This window comes from Podarcis erhardii (assembly GCF_964252035.2).
Source record: "Podarcis erhardii genome assembly, chromosome: 1".
Lineage (NCBI taxonomy): Eukaryota > Metazoa > Chordata > Lepidosauria > Squamata > Lacertidae > Podarcis > Podarcis erhardii.
Window position 1 is genome coordinate 77,529,628 of NC_138497.1, and position 15,277 is coordinate 77,544,904.

At 42.4% G+C, this 15,277-nt stretch overlaps 1 protein-coding gene across 4 annotated transcripts in view; it reads right to left on the reverse strand.

Annotated features, from left to right (window-relative positions):
- The window catches only part of AP2A2 (adaptor related protein complex 2 subunit alpha 2), a 61,573-nt gene that overhangs the window by 11,790 nt on the left and 34,506 nt on the right, over positions 1-15,277 (reverse strand). Inside the window, exons 7-16 of one of the 4 annotated variants that reach the window (XM_081880826.1) lie at positions 14,502-14,610; positions 13,611-13,761; positions 11,527-11,695; positions 9,118-9,255; positions 8,351-8,533; positions 5,703-5,800; positions 4,882-5,113; positions 4,319-4,492; positions 2,740-2,903; positions 893-973 (exon numbers count right to left, since the gene is read on the reverse strand). In XM_081880826.1, the coding sequence (XP_081736952.1) occupies positions 893-973; positions 2,740-2,903; positions 4,319-4,492; positions 4,882-5,113; positions 5,703-5,800; positions 8,351-8,533; positions 9,118-9,255; positions 11,527-11,695; positions 13,611-13,761; positions 14,502-14,610 (1,499 nt within the window). The remainder of the gene's footprint in view (positions 1-892; positions 974-2,739; positions 2,904-4,318; positions 4,493-4,881; positions 5,114-5,702; positions 5,801-8,350; positions 8,534-9,117; positions 9,256-11,526; positions 11,696-13,610; positions 13,762-14,501; positions 14,611-15,277) is intronic. The other 3 variants (XM_081880827.1, XM_081880829.1, XM_081880828.1) reach the window with 3 other exon arrangements.

Here is a 15,277-nt window from a genome sequence, read left to right on the forward strand (position 1 = left end):
TACTATGTGACCTGGGACAAAACATGCAGCCTCAATATTTCTTCTGTAAAATAGGATCGACAGCCTAGCTCACGGGAATGCTATGAGTATGCAGACCTTGCAAACTGCTTTGCAAAATGCACAACAAATAACAGAATTTGCATTACTATAGTTTAGTAAGAGTTTAGGACCCAGTCACAGTCTTGGTTCTTACTTCACTATTTTTCCTGAAGGAAAGACTAGACATTCTGGCACACTGTAAGAGCCAAAGCCTCGATATTCGATGCCTTTGAATACTCATCAACACTGCAGAGCTCTATCCCAGAATATGCTGCGTGTTGACTGCCAGAGAGTATCATAGGGTCGATTCACAAATACGTGTGTGTGTGTGTGTGTGTGTGTGTGTGTGTGTGTGTCACTCAGCCTCCAGATGCAGGATGTGTGAAATGACAATGCTGCATTGTATTTAAAGAGATAGTTGTGTGAGGACTCCCTCATACCTGCATGTTCACCACTTGACTACAATATCAAGTAGAACCAGCCCACAGCTTTTGCAATTAGGCAACATGTAAACTTTGAAAACATTTGATCTATAATTACTGAGATCCAAAGCAATTGATGCCAGCTTCCATTAGAAGCAATTCTATTGCCTTTCTTACACACACTCTAAAAAAGCTTGCTACTTTTCAGTTACCTTCCTGGATTAGATTTAAAAACTGGATAAGAAGATAAAAAGGTTGTTCTCCCTATCACGATTCACAAGCACCTTTTGATCACGCCTGCTCCAAGGCAGATCATACTCAGGCCGGAACAAGCAGTAACAAGTAAAATCATTTGAAATGATGTGCTTTTTTTTAAAAAAGTAAGAAGTTGTACTAGTTGCCCAGTCCTGCAAGGATTTAGTATTGCTTACGTGTGAAAAAGCTCATCAGCATCATGCACAGCATCAGCTGGTTCCTCAGAAACCACCTGCTCATTTGAAGATAGGTCAGGACTAAAGTGAAGCAGCAGAAAGAGACGAAAAGAGAAGAGAAAAGGAGAGAAGAGGCAGCACACAGAAAGGGAGAGGTTAGTTAGTAAGGAAAGGAAAACTTAGGGAGGAGGAAAAATCCCTCCTCCCAACTCCATTAACAGCACTATCTTAGACCTACTTAGTGAAAAAGAAGTACCATCGTTCAGCCCAGACACTGAGATCCAGCTCCAAGGGCCTTCTGCTGGTTCCTTCACTGCGAGAAGTGATGTTACAGGGAACCAGGCAGAGGGCCTTCTTGGTAGTGGCACCCTCCCTGTCAATGTCCTCCCATCAGATGTCAAGGAAATAAACAACTATCCGACTTTTAGAAGACTTCTGAAGGCAGCCCTGTTTAGGGAAGTTTTTAATGCCTGATGTTTTAGTATGTTATGATATATGCTGTGAGCTGCTCAGAGTGGCTGGGGAAGCCCAGCCAGATGGGCGGGGTATAAATAATAATAATTATTATTATTATTATTATTATTATTATTATTATTATTATTACTCCCAGGTAGGTGGGTACAGGGCTGCAGCGTAAGAGCACCATTTTCAATAGCTTATAAGAAAGACTCAGTAGGTTGTAACCAACAATGTTTGGGCACAACCGGAACAGGGCTGTGCTAGTCTAGTTCAATGGGAAGGTTGAAGTCCTGCTGCAGAACTGGAAGTCTATTCAAGCAATGTTGGGATTCCGATTTATAGATACACTAAATCTAAAATTTGCTGCACACACAATCCTGAATTATTGAGCACAAAGAAACTCAAGTAACAATTTGAGAGAATTTTCCCCCTTGATGGTATTTATGTACTCTTATCAAATACCCCAGTTCTTGAAATGGCTTTGCTCAAGATTGTCCACCACGTTGCAACTTTGCAGCACTCTGCTGAGTTATGGACAGAGCTTGACATTTGTCTTCAAGCATTTTCAAGTTTTTCTACACTGCCTTTTAAGACAATGGCATAAATGTTTAAAATAAATAAAGACAACTCCCAAACTCAGGCCGCAACACTGCAGCATTGCACTAAGAACTTTATGTGAAGGTGCTGGCAAGCGCAAAACTGCAAGTGAACACTTGTTGAATCAAGAGACCTGACCAGTGATGTTTCATGAAGCTACCAGTACTTGATTTAAAGGACAGAGAAGGAATGTCATTAGTTTGGTGTGGTGTTGTTTTTTTTAAAAAAGGGGGGGTTCACACATGCTACAGGAGAAACTACCAAACTAGAACAAAATACTGCTGTTCCCACATCAAAATATTTTGATTGTATTCATCCTTTTATTATTATCTATTACTATTAACCAGATATTTAATTAATACCATTATGATTATTCTCATTGCCATGCATGCACTTACCCTAAAGGAAGGGTGGTCAACTTGTGGCTGGTGGGCCAGGTCTGGCCCTCCATGAAATTTGTTTGCAGCCCTATTCAATTCTACAATCAAGAGAATTCAGCCACGGAGAGAAAAATGCTTTCCAGTTATATGGAAGAGATATTTAAGATTTACAGGAAAGTGACATCCAGTGCCCAGACTACTATGTGATGAATAAGATGTCTTCCCCCAAAATAAAAAAGTGTGGCCAATCCTAGCAAGGCGAATAGTGTCGTACATGAGTTAAGATGACTTGCCAACCTTTGTTGCTCTCTCAGTAAAACATGCAAGAAGGGAACCTGGTGGTAGCTGGGAAAGAGAAAGGGGAAACAATTGCTTCCCACCACTCCTATGATGCTTTGTTTTATTATGTACCTTGCAAAGTTATCTTCAGAACCTGGAGCTAGAGATGCGGGAGCCGCAGAGGTGTCCGAAAACACATCTACCAACAAACTGCCACTAGATGCTGGGGCTGGAACGGAGTTTGTCGTGGGGGCTGTGCCAAGTCCTAAAAGGTCTGCTGAAGGAGATGGAGTAGACTGTAAGAGACAACAGGAAAGTTCTGCGATTAAAGCATGTCTGCTGATAAGATACAAACCGGGCCAAGTCCCCAGCTCACTTTCCCCAGCCAACGTGAAGTTCTTTCATTAAGAAAACTGTGTCGTTCATCACATTAATTTGATTTAGCAATAACATCCCGTTCCTTGACCCACAAAGCATTTAACGTTATCAGAAAAGGAGACAGCAAATCAATTTGAACAGTAACACGGCATGAAAACGTGAGCAGACAAGCAGTTATCACAGGTATAAGATCTAAAGGGGAAAGGAACTTGCTGAGGAGAGCCAGTGTGGTGTAGTGGTTAAGAGCGGTAGTCTTGTAATCTGGGGAACCGGGTTCGAGTCTCCGCTCCTCCACATGCAGCTGCTGGGTGACCTTGGGCCAGTCACACTTCTTTGAAGTCTCTCAGCCCCACTCACCTCACAGAGTGTTTGTTGTGGGGGAGGAAGGGAAAGGAGATTGTTAGCCACTTTGAGACTCCTGAAGGGGAGTGAAAGGCGGGATATCAAATCCAAACTCTTCTTCTTCTTCTTTGTAAATGAAGTCATAAGAAGAGGCAGCCTGGCATGTTGCTGTGTCTCTTGCAACCCACGCCAGGATTCTCAGTATACTTTTCCTCTGAGGAGTAAACTCACAGGCTTCTTACATTGTCACCCCATTAAATCAACATGGACACATTGTTAGACTGGGAATAAGACCCACCTCCCTGTGTACATATAATATTTATATTTATAAAAATATTTATAGACCACCCTCTTATATAAAATCTCAGGGTAGTGTACAACAAGGTTTATAAAAATATATATAAAATACCATTTTAAAAAATACAAAATGATGATAAAAATGGCCCACTCATCTGAAAAGCTTACACCACGGAACAGGCCTGTCGACACAAAGAAGTCTTCAAGAGACACCCGGAGGTTAGCAGTGAGGCTACCTGTTGTATTTCTGCTGGAAGAATATTCCACAGCAAAGGACTGGAAGCCTGACTGACCTCTAGTTAAAACCCATAGGGCTTCCGAAACACAAGAGACAACTAACAGTGATCTTCCGGATGATCTCAGTGATTGAGCTAAGATATACAGGCCCAGGCAGTCACAAGGTAACCCAGACCCAAGTTGTTGTGGGGTTTAGATCTCAGTACAAGAAACTGGCCCAGTGGCATGGCATGACCAAAATGTATAGAAAAATGACTGAGAAAATATCTAACCCAGCCATTCATAAAGCAAATTAATTTGGATTTTGAAGTGTATCCAAATTGGCCTTTCCTGGTTACCAGTATAGCTAAGGTCTGGAAGGAGACCTCTCCACTAGGGTTATACGCAGACATTCCATTTCCCTTATAATCAACCTGGCTCCAAGAACTGGTATGTTACGCTGCTGAAACCAACCTACCACAGTGCTGGCATTTACAAGAGTAGCTTCTGTGCTCCCATTCACATCAGAGTTCCTCTCTTTCTTTGTCTCTTCCAAGTCAGTAACTGTGTTGGGGCCCTTTTTCTTCTTGAGCTTAGCCAGAATGGAGGACTCCCTCTCTGGAAATGGGGGCATTTCTTCCAGCACCGTTGCCTTATAGGGAAAACAAGCCATAAGAGACCAGAGCATGTATACTTGGAAGAGGTAGGGGGAAAAATTGTGATTTCTTAAAGGAGGAATGGAGAATCTCTGGCCCTCCTGTTGTTGCTAGACTATAATTCCCATCATTCTTGATCACTGGCCATGTTAGCTGGGCTAGCAGGAGTCCAACACGGAGGATCACGTTTCTCAACCTCTGTCTTAAAGTATAACCCCCACATGGTGTATGTTACATCATCCCATTTGTTACAGTCAATTAATGACCCCCCTCGCCCCACTCAAAACCCCCCCAACCAAGCACAATTATTGCTGGTGTGAAAAAAAAGGGGGTATTTCTAGACACAGCTGCCAAGAATTAACTTCACATTCATGTGAATACATACCAAGATGTCAGTACTTGCAATTGTACTGAGTCTCAAGTACTCAACGGCTCTTTGCTGCAGCTCAACATCAGCATTTTTCAGTTGGCTATCACTGCGCAGCACATCCTGAATAGTTGTTTTTATCTCAGGAAATAAATTCACAAATTTTATGTACGTAGACAGAAGTAGCGCTCTGGTTGGAACACTGCATAGGTGGAACTTTGAGTGCAGCAGGTTGAACTGGATCAAAGGACTGGGGTGGAAAGGAGGAAAAGAGAGGAAAAAGGAACAAGAACAAAGTCACCATTAAAACTGCGAGTTGACAATGATTTGCAGCCAATCAGAAGCCGTGCCTTGGTTTTCGAATGTTCGGGAGTCAAACGGACTCCTAGAAGGCATTAAATTCAAGAACCAAGGTACCACTGTACTTAAGTAATGAAATTTCTCTTGCCATGATCTCAGAATCCTATTTCATCCACTAGTTTACAGAATTGTTACTTTAAACACAAAGGATGGCATTCTCTCCTCACAGCCACATGTCCTTCTGCACACATTGAGCGCTATTCTAATAAATTCTCCATGGGCCGTGTCAGACAAAAATGGGGTACCAGCGACTCCTGACTCAAGGGCCCCCCCACTCCACCCTGGGAGGAGAAGAACATAGGAGGGGCAGAGCCAAAAGCTCTGGAGACATACTGGGCAAGTGAATATGCTGGCATAGAATGACAGAAAGATCACACATTATTATTGTAGATAGACTGCTTTAAAATTGGCTCCGTAGTTATTATGCCACAGTTATTAATTCCTTGTTGCCACCCCCAGGTTCAAGAGAGTGTTTTTACCTAGATCTTGGATCCCCAGCAATCAGATTTCCAAACTCTCCCAAGATGTAGCCACCTACTTTTACCAGGTTCTCATGGCAGGCCGGTGCCTGAAGCGCCTGTTGAAGACATTTGAAGCCCATCATAAAGTTGCTAGATTCAGTAAATGCATGCACCTAAAACATTAGTGCTGGTGAAGATTCAGGATTTTTTTGAATTTTTATGTGGGTGCCTCACAGCAGTGTCTACATAGGGTTTCTCCCTTCCCTCCAGGGCATCAGTGACTGTCACAACTAGAAACATGATATTGATTAGAGCAAGATTACCAGCTGGGAGACATGAGGCCTGCCTGATCTCCATTGGGTTGGAAGGAGTTTCCTTATAATCTGGGACTGGCTAGTGACTGAAGGTCTGGGATCCCTTGGCATGCAGCTTGGTTTTCATTTGAGTATTGGTCCAGCATTGTGCATATAGCACAGGTGAAGGGGCAAACTGGACTCACACCTGGAGAGCAGGGTGGCAAGAAGTTATGAGTCTGAATCCAATAACCTACTGGTCTCTTCTAAACCGATACTAAATGGCTGGCATTATTTGGAGGATATTGTGCTGTATGTGGGAAAGATATGCTTGAACTGGAGAGAAGAGTTTGCAGTCCTCCCTCTCCCCTGCACTCTGCAACAACACTTTAAACATGGAAGTAACTTCTACCGCTCTAGGAGGAACGTTCTGTTCCAATCTGTGGTATGGACTGCTAGTTTCCTGCATCTGTACAAGAAGTACAAACACAATGGAATGAGGAAAATCCGTTTACTAGTTGCCCTCCTTTTTACTCCTGCCCAATGTATTGGAAAAGTTGTCGTTCTTAGATGTATATCCTGCTTTTTGACCAGAAATCACAAAAGGAGTTAACAGCTTTAATTAAAAATAGTAATATATTTTAAGAGAGAGAAATAAAAGAAACAGACCCAAAAGGAGGTATTTGCAAGGGGAGGTGGGAAGAAAAGAGATCCCATTTTTTAAAAAAAGGTTCCAAAAGTTAGCATAATACATAAATCCTTAGAAAGTGCTTGTTAGGTACTGGTCAGTCAAAGCTCTCAGAGAAGCTTTTGAAACAAACAAATCACAGCAAAGCAGGATATAATGCTGCATCATCATCATCATCATCATCATCATCATTATTATTATTATTATTATTATTATTATTATTATTATTATTATTATTATTCTGGCATGGCCAAGTTCTTCTCTCCTCCAAAGCCACCACTATAAGGCTAACTTAAGAGAAATAAGAATGGCAAATAACTTTTTCACGCTCAAAACATTTTTTGCTTGTGCTATCACAACACAACAGATTAGAGGAACAGATGGAAGATTAGCTCTTAGCAGCAAGGCAGGTTTATCTCATTGTGTCAGGGAGTAGTGCAATTTGTGCAGAAAGCTGCTCAAAACAGAGGGGTCTTATCAGAAGCCTGCAGAGCGAGGATCAGTTCCAAGTACACAACTCGTGCAAGACAGCTAGTTAATACTGACAAGAAGAAAGAAAGTGCCAACCTGGCCTTTGAGAGGGGTGGCGGCACTGGGGTGCATATGACAATGCACTCTTGACAGCAGTGGCTCATAACAGGGAAAGAGGGCCAGGTACCCAGAGCCCTAAAAGGATTATTACCCAACCTGGATACAGCATGCCTAAGTGACAGCAGTCACCCAAGTGCAAAGGTCATGTCAGCTCAGTAGGAAGACAGCACCAGTTATTGACCATCCACCCTAACAGTTATAACTACAACACTTTGGCCAAGTGCTACTTCAAACTATTGAGGTGTTTATAGAAAAGTTATTTGCATCACTAGCCAATTATAATTTCTTGGACTCAGAACTGGACTATTCCAGTCTTTCTAAATTTCATTCTTAATAAAACTATTTCAATCTAAGCAATGTAGAGAAAGCACCAGCTGCAACATTACAAATAATGAAGAGTCTTGTGCCACCTTTAAAAAACTAGCAAAATTATTATGGCATATAGGCTTTTGTGGGCTGCAGACCCCTTCATCAGATGCATTAAGTGTTATCCTGAGAAGCATATATAAGAGAGAGAGAAGAAGAAGAAAGAGAAAGAGAGTAGTTAACAGAAATAAAATGCAGGGAAGTGCAGGCAGTAATAATTGTGTAATTATCTGTGGCATTCACAAGACAGTTTATCAAAGTTTATTGGCCCTCTGGCATCATCATCCATCATTCATTCTTCCTCATTCTAGGCAACCGCTAAGGAGTGAAGTTTACACAAATTTTCACATGGAACAATTCTCTCCCCCCTCACAGTGCCTCAAAAACATTTCCCAATTCAAACTTTAGTCTACCTTCATGTTTATTTTCATTGAGACAAGGATTTCTCCATGTAAGTAATACACCATTAGTACAATGAAAAGGTCATACCCTGTGGGTCTATTGCTAAAAATGAAATTAAGGGAAGGGACAAGGCAAAGTTACAGAGCCGCAGAAGTGTCAGAAGCAAGTAAGAAAAGATCATAAGCAGAAAATGCCAGCAAAGAGGAATGATGAAAGAAGTCAAACACCCACCTGGACCAGAATTATTCCTTACCACTTGGCTTTCATTACTAGTTTACAGTGAGATGCTGGAAGAAAAAGGCTTCCAAACAATAATTATGTCTTACCTCAAAGACTGTCTTTGCTGCATACCCTTGCACATCATCTCTGTTAATTACAATCTGGATGACTCTGTACCACACCTCTTCACTGACATAGTCTCCAGCGATTCGAATCAAATTCAAGATGGTGTCCACATACCAAGTGTAGTCCACTGCATATTTCTCAGCTAAAATCGCAACCTTCAGCACCTGAGCAAACACACACAACACCAAATTATGAAGCAACTTCATTCAAACAATGAATTTCTACAGCATTCAATACCTATCCATTAAAAAAAAATAAAGGAAAACTAAACGCACCACTGTTCCTACATCTCTCATTTCATCCAAACTAGTTAGTATAAATACCCTCCTTAGTGCAACGTATCCAATATTGATTAATACCTTAAACAAATGTAAAAGGGTGATCCAGAGACAATATATTTTAGGATTAACTGAAGTAAAAGCAAAGCACATTTTACTGTGATTAGACTGATCATATACAATTTAATAAACCCAGTGCAAGAAATTCTGCCATCTACTTTAAACAGCAACCAAAAGATTGTCACCCGTGGAAACTTAAAATAATTTTGTTATGGCTACTCCTCTAGAAGTCAGCACAGAGGTGACCAGACACTGGAATTAGCATTTGTACATAGTAGTCACATTGAAATTGTCAGATGCTATGTTTAGCTTAGCAAAAGTTGATGTCATCTTGCAGATCTAAATTTATAGCAGCACTGAAGACAGCTCAGATTATGATGATGATGATGATGATGATTACTATTACTTACAATTTCTTCTCTAATAGAATAATCAGCTGTTTCCAGGTAATTCAGCATTTCAGCTACAATTTGCTGGGCATTGCTTCGGTCACACATGGCATACAGGAGGTCCACCGCTCTTTGTCGCACACTTACATCTCTCTCTGTCTGCAACGGACATCACAATGATAAAAGATCAACACAAAGGGAGAGATTTGGGGAAACAACAATTAAGACGTGTCCAAATTTTTAAGCAGACTATCGCAGTGCCCACACTACAGATACTAGCGCTTGAATTGCACCTAGAATCAGTACCAGGCGGCATTTGTTTCGAAGTCAATAATCCTAAACAGCATTTATAACAAGAAACAAGATACTTGGCTTCATCCCAATTGGGGTCAAAGCCAGGAAAACAATTTTAAGTGGAATGATTATTTATTAAATATTACTAATTAAGAGTCCTGGATCAAGGGAAGGATAACCATGTACAGTGGTGCCCCGCAAGACGAATGCCTCGCAAGACGAAAAACTCGCTAGACGAAAGAGTTTTCCATTTTTTGAGGTGCTTTGCAAGACGAATTTCCCTATGGGCTTGCTTCGCAAGACGAAAACGTCTTGCGAGTTCTTGCGAGTTTTTTCCCTCCCCCCCCCTTTTTCTAAGCCGCTAATAGCGCTAAGCCGCTAATAGCCGTGCTTCGCAAGACGAAAAAACCGCAAGACGAAGAGACTCGCGGAACGAATTAATTTCGTCTTGCGAGGCACCACTGTACAGTGGTGCCCCGCAAGACAAACGCCTCGCAAGACGGAAAACCCGCTAGACGAAAGGTTTTCTGTTTTGGAGGCGCTTCACAAAACAAATTTCCCTATGGGCTTGCTTCGCAAGACGAAATGTCTTGCGAGTTCCTGCGGGTTTCCCTCCCTTTTTCCCCCCTTTTCCTAATCCACTAAGCCGCTTATCAGCTGATCCGCTAAAAGCCTCTAAACCGCTAATAGCACTAATCTGCTAAGCTTTCAATGGGCTTGCTTCGCAAGATGAAAAAACCGCTATACGAAGAGCCTCACGGAACGGATTAATTTCGTCTTGCGAGGCACCACTGTAATGAATGACACCAAGGCATTCACCCCACCCCACCCCACCCCCGGTTGTACCCACACAAGACTCCTCAGTAGGGGGCCAACAAACTATGCAAGAAAAGTAGCAGTAACGGAGAGTTGGGGAGCTTGAGGTCTCTCAAATGCTGGCTGGGTCTCATGGGAGTTTTTAGTTCAGCAACATACGGAAGGCTGCATGTTCTCCACCCCTGGGACAATGACTAGCAGTAGCTCAAACTAGGGTCCCTCTGGGGTCTCTCCCTGGTGCCACAAAGCCTCTGAGCCCCATTGGTCATGAAGTGGAGAGAGTGGCTTGTCACATATTTGTCAGAAGGTGGGTGCTGAGATCTAAGGGAAGAAGGTAGAAGTGTTGACACTCTACCCTACTTCCTCTTCCAGCTCTATATGCTTTTTATGGTTCAGATGAATTCTACAGGATCCAACTTTTACCCAGATCCCTTGGAAAAGCAAAAAGAATTGCATGCACAGAAACTTTCTCACTCATGGGGAGGAGCTAATCTGGGAGACAGAAACGATAAATGAGCAGAGTGGGTGGCATCCATAGCACTTGCTCAAAAATCCAAATTATATCATGGACCCCCAAAAAGATTGGTGGCCCCTGCTTTATACTTCGACTAGAAAGTATTAAGAACTAGACTGTGGTGACGTTGATGCATCCAAGGGCACCATGAACTGCAGGAAGGAACGGGTCAGAAAAGAACAAGGAACCAGATACAGGAGGTAGTGGGTAGTGGTGAGACCCACCAACTACTGTATTGGGTCTCTTCCCTGTGGGACGGTGGTCCCCTCCCAGGGTTGCTGTGCATTAATTTTAGTGGCAAGGGCAAGAGGTTAAAGCCAAGTCCAGCTCTAGCTGCATGACGATAGTCACTCATTTGGGAGGAAAACAGAAAAAGAAAATTAAGCATCCTTCAGTAGAAACCTTAATCCATTCTTTCTCTTCAGCTAGGTGCTTTTCTCTGGTATCCTCCTCACCTCCAGCATCCTCAGAGGCATCGTCATTTCCCTCAATTGCCCTCTGTCCTTCTAACCAACACTCCCTTGTTCAACATGTTAAATCCTAGGACAGTGGCATGTGATTCAGGCTGCAGTTCAAGCACAGGCCCACTGATGGATGCAAAGCCTCTCTTTACCATTCATTATGTTTTAAAGAGCTTCCGATGAAGAGACCACTCCACATCCTTTTTATTGCATGAATAAAACTCTGGAGAACTTGCTGCTCTTCAAATGCAAAGCAGCAAGCCCACACAGATACATGGTTTGGTTCTGCTTTGTTTTTCAAAAATGAACTCAAAATTTCAGGTTAATACACAATCCAATAGTTACCTTCAGTGCATTGATAACTGTTTCTATGTGCGTTTTCACGGCCTCGTGTGAAAACTCAGAGCTTGCAAGCGTGCACATGCTTTCCAGTGCTAGGTACCGAAGATTAGTTTCCCGGTGCTGCAAGAACTGGCCTAACTGATTACAGGCACGGACAAGCAGGTTTGGCTCACTAGGCAGAAGAGAGTGCATGGAAAAGGTAAAAAAGAAAAAGAAAAGACAGAATTTGGGTGAGGAAAGTGCATCAAGGAAAACATTAATAAGAGTTAGGTACCAAGAGGTACCTTCACTACAGGAGCTTCAAAACTGCAGCTAATATCTTTTGGAGGGTTAGTAGCAGCACAGCTACATATTGCAGGAAGTAATTAAAATTCTATTTTAGGTAATTAAGATTCTATTTTAAAAGCTGGAAGCTTATCAGGAGCTTTGCAGAATCTGGGATCCTGCCGCGTCCTGATAACACAATGGTGGCCTCAGGTACAGTTCTTATAATAGAGGGAAGGCATAGTGACCTCTCACACGGCTCCTGAAATGTGTAATTGATGCAACGATGTGGGAGGGGCCAAGAATAATGTGACTGGAAGAGAGCCATCCTGCATCAAGGGATTTCAGCCTTTGGTTGAAGTAGTAACTCAGCCCGTCTCGCATCGTATGTTACCTACAGCAGCATAGGAAGCAACCTCTCCCCATTAACAGAGGAATAAAGCCAAACTATACAAGTAACAGTCTGCAAGGGGGAATAGGTTGCATAGTGCATACCATAGATTTTAGCCAAGAATATAAAACAAATGCTTGTAGCAGCTTATAAAACAATGTTCTCAGTTGTGCTATTCTAGTGGCAGCAAGGAGGTTTAAGTAGAATATATATATATATATATATATATATATATATATATACACACACACACACACACACATACATACACACACACTTAGCCAATTTCAAAGATTTACATGCTCTCAAGTGAAGGAGACTAAACTGAAACATAGCTATTATTTTTCTTTTTTAAAAGGTGGGTTTTTTCATTTTTAAAAGAGGTAAGACACAGTGTGGTGCACTGCATGTGGAAAGGAAGGAATGCAACGTACATCACTGAATTCACCTTCAGATTGTCTGCTTGTTGTCACATCCATTGTACACACCTCATCCAATGTCTGCACTTACAGCCCAAACATCTGCAGGGAGGGGCCCATGTACATAGAATATGGAAACCTCGACTCCCCTGACATCAGAGGAGTTGTGCAGACATGGGGGGGGGGGACGCATCCAATGTCAGGGATTAGGCTACTTGGTGCACCCCCACTCCTTGTTCCCATGTTGTTCAACACAGGAGCAAAGGCAAGCCCAAGTAGGGCTAAAACAGGAGACTGTGGGAGACTTGCATGTGGAATCAGGTGCTCGTGCATCCTTAATACGTGGCAGGGCAGAGGGAGGATAGGAGGATAGTACCAAACGCTACCCCTGAAAACTTCTCAAGTCAACCTTCACCTCCTTGGCACCCTCCAGATGCTTTGGGCTATAACTCATGCTGGCTGGGGTTGATGGGAGTTGTAGGCCAAAACATCTGGAAGGCATCAGGTAAACAAAGGCCAACTGAAGTCATTTTATCCCAGTAGAGCTCCAAAACCGGACAATTTGGATGGAGGGTGGGATTACTGGGGTTCTCTCCTTCCACCCTAATGTGCATGTACTACACAATCCACTGTTAGGAAATGCATGGGACATTGACTGGGTCCTGCCAGTATCCTGTTTAGTTGAGCCAAGCAACACTCGGTCGTAAGTTTTTAAATGGTCCAAAGGTGAGGAAGAATTTCAGTATTACATTTAGCAAGGTTACAAACTTACAACACATGGGCAATGCTAAACTCCAGAACAAAAACTGCTCCCATAATTGTTTTTCACTCAGGAGCTGCTCAGACATTTGCCAGAATGACCGTGGAAAAAGTACACTGTACCCTCTTTCAGAGAACAGAAGAATACAAAATTAGTATATACTTTCTCAGAAACCACACATTTAGGACAATAGAACTGATGCTCACATCTCAAACTGTTACTGCCAGCCATGCATTATGAATGCCAAACTTACCTATCATGGTGGATAATTAAACTAATTGCCTCAAACAGTACTGCATTCTTCGCATTTGAATGCTGTACTTTCTTGGATTTTGGAGGTTCTTGAGCTTTGTTAAGAATAGTTTCCAGACACTCAGTGAGACGACCTCGTGCTGAAGGATCTTCTGGGAGAAATAGAACGGTTAGGCAAGATCACCAGGCAATTTTGACAGCCTTTACTATCAAACCATTAAATGCCCATTAGATGGCATTGTTTCTCCAGTTTCAGAAAGCTGCATATGGCACCAGCATTTTGGTTCTGCAAAGTTACCATATTTTTTGCTCTATAAGACTCACTTTTCCCCTCCTAAAAAGTAAGGGGAAATGTGTGTGCGTCTTATGGAGCGAATGCAGGCTGCGCAGCTATCCCAGAAGCCAGACAGCAAGAGGGATTGCTGCTTTCACTGCGCAGCGATCCCTCTTGTTGTTCTGGCTTCTGAGATTCAGAATATTTTTTTTCTTGTTTTCCTCCTCCAAAAACTATGTGCGTCTTGTGGTTTGGTGCGTCTTATAGAGCAAAAAATACGGTAGTTGCTTATCCTTTGATCATTACAGAATCACTGATATGAAAGAGCCAAGTACCGAAAATTAAACCAAAGACCACTAAATGGGTTATTCAGTTATCAAGTTTGATTTGATTATGGTGTTGCCAGGACATTTGCTCATGGTTTCAACATAATTAGATAATTAGATTGAGACCATAGTTAGAAATACTGGGAATATTATGCCTGTAGCAGACATAGCAGTGGGGTTCATTATCTGAACCTCTCTCTCTCTCTTTCTGCAAACATGTGCTGTTTTAGTGCAAATGGCTTCTCTCCTGTGTAAGCAAAGTGTGAAAGCAGAGTGATTGCAATTACTTTACCTGGAGGTGGGTAGCACTGCAGAAGCCTTAGAAGCTTCACAGATAACCACGGCGCTGGAACAAAGTAATAGGTATAATCCTGGAGATCAGTCGATGCAGACGTCACAATCTGCAAGACAAGAACTGTTATTTTCCTGTGGCGCTTTGTCCAGCTTAATAGATAATAATAATAAGCCACAGTAAAATGATGCTGAGCCTTAAAAAATGCAAGACAATGCCCATGAGGGAAAAGACTGAGTAAGGCAATGTGGAAGGCTTGCCAGGGAGCTCAAAGACAAGCAAGCAGCCACTAGAGAAGAAACACAGAGGGGGAAATATGCTAGAGATCGGCAAGATCATGAGTATGTTGGAAGAAGATGGAAAGTCATAAGAAAGGCTCTGCTGGATTAGACCAAAGCCCCATCTTGTCTAGCATCCTGTTCTCAACCAGATTCCCATGGGCAGCTTGCAAGCAGAACATGAACGTACCACCAAGTAGTTGCTAGTTAGTTACATCATAACAACAACTAGTTCACATAATAGTAGAACAAAGGAACAATAGATTGGAATTGGCACACAAGTGCCACAATTCATCATTTGTATAAACTTCAACTTCCTATTTCAACAGCAATTTAATGGGAGTGGGGAGGAACCTGGCAGCACAAGAGAGATTATCAGTGATTGCCAGTCACTTGTCTGAGGACAGACCAACAACTCAAAGCAGGAAGTGAGAGACTGTAGCTGCAAGCTCTCCATTACATCTCTGTGTGATCATATACGCCCTCAGCAAGCAACCC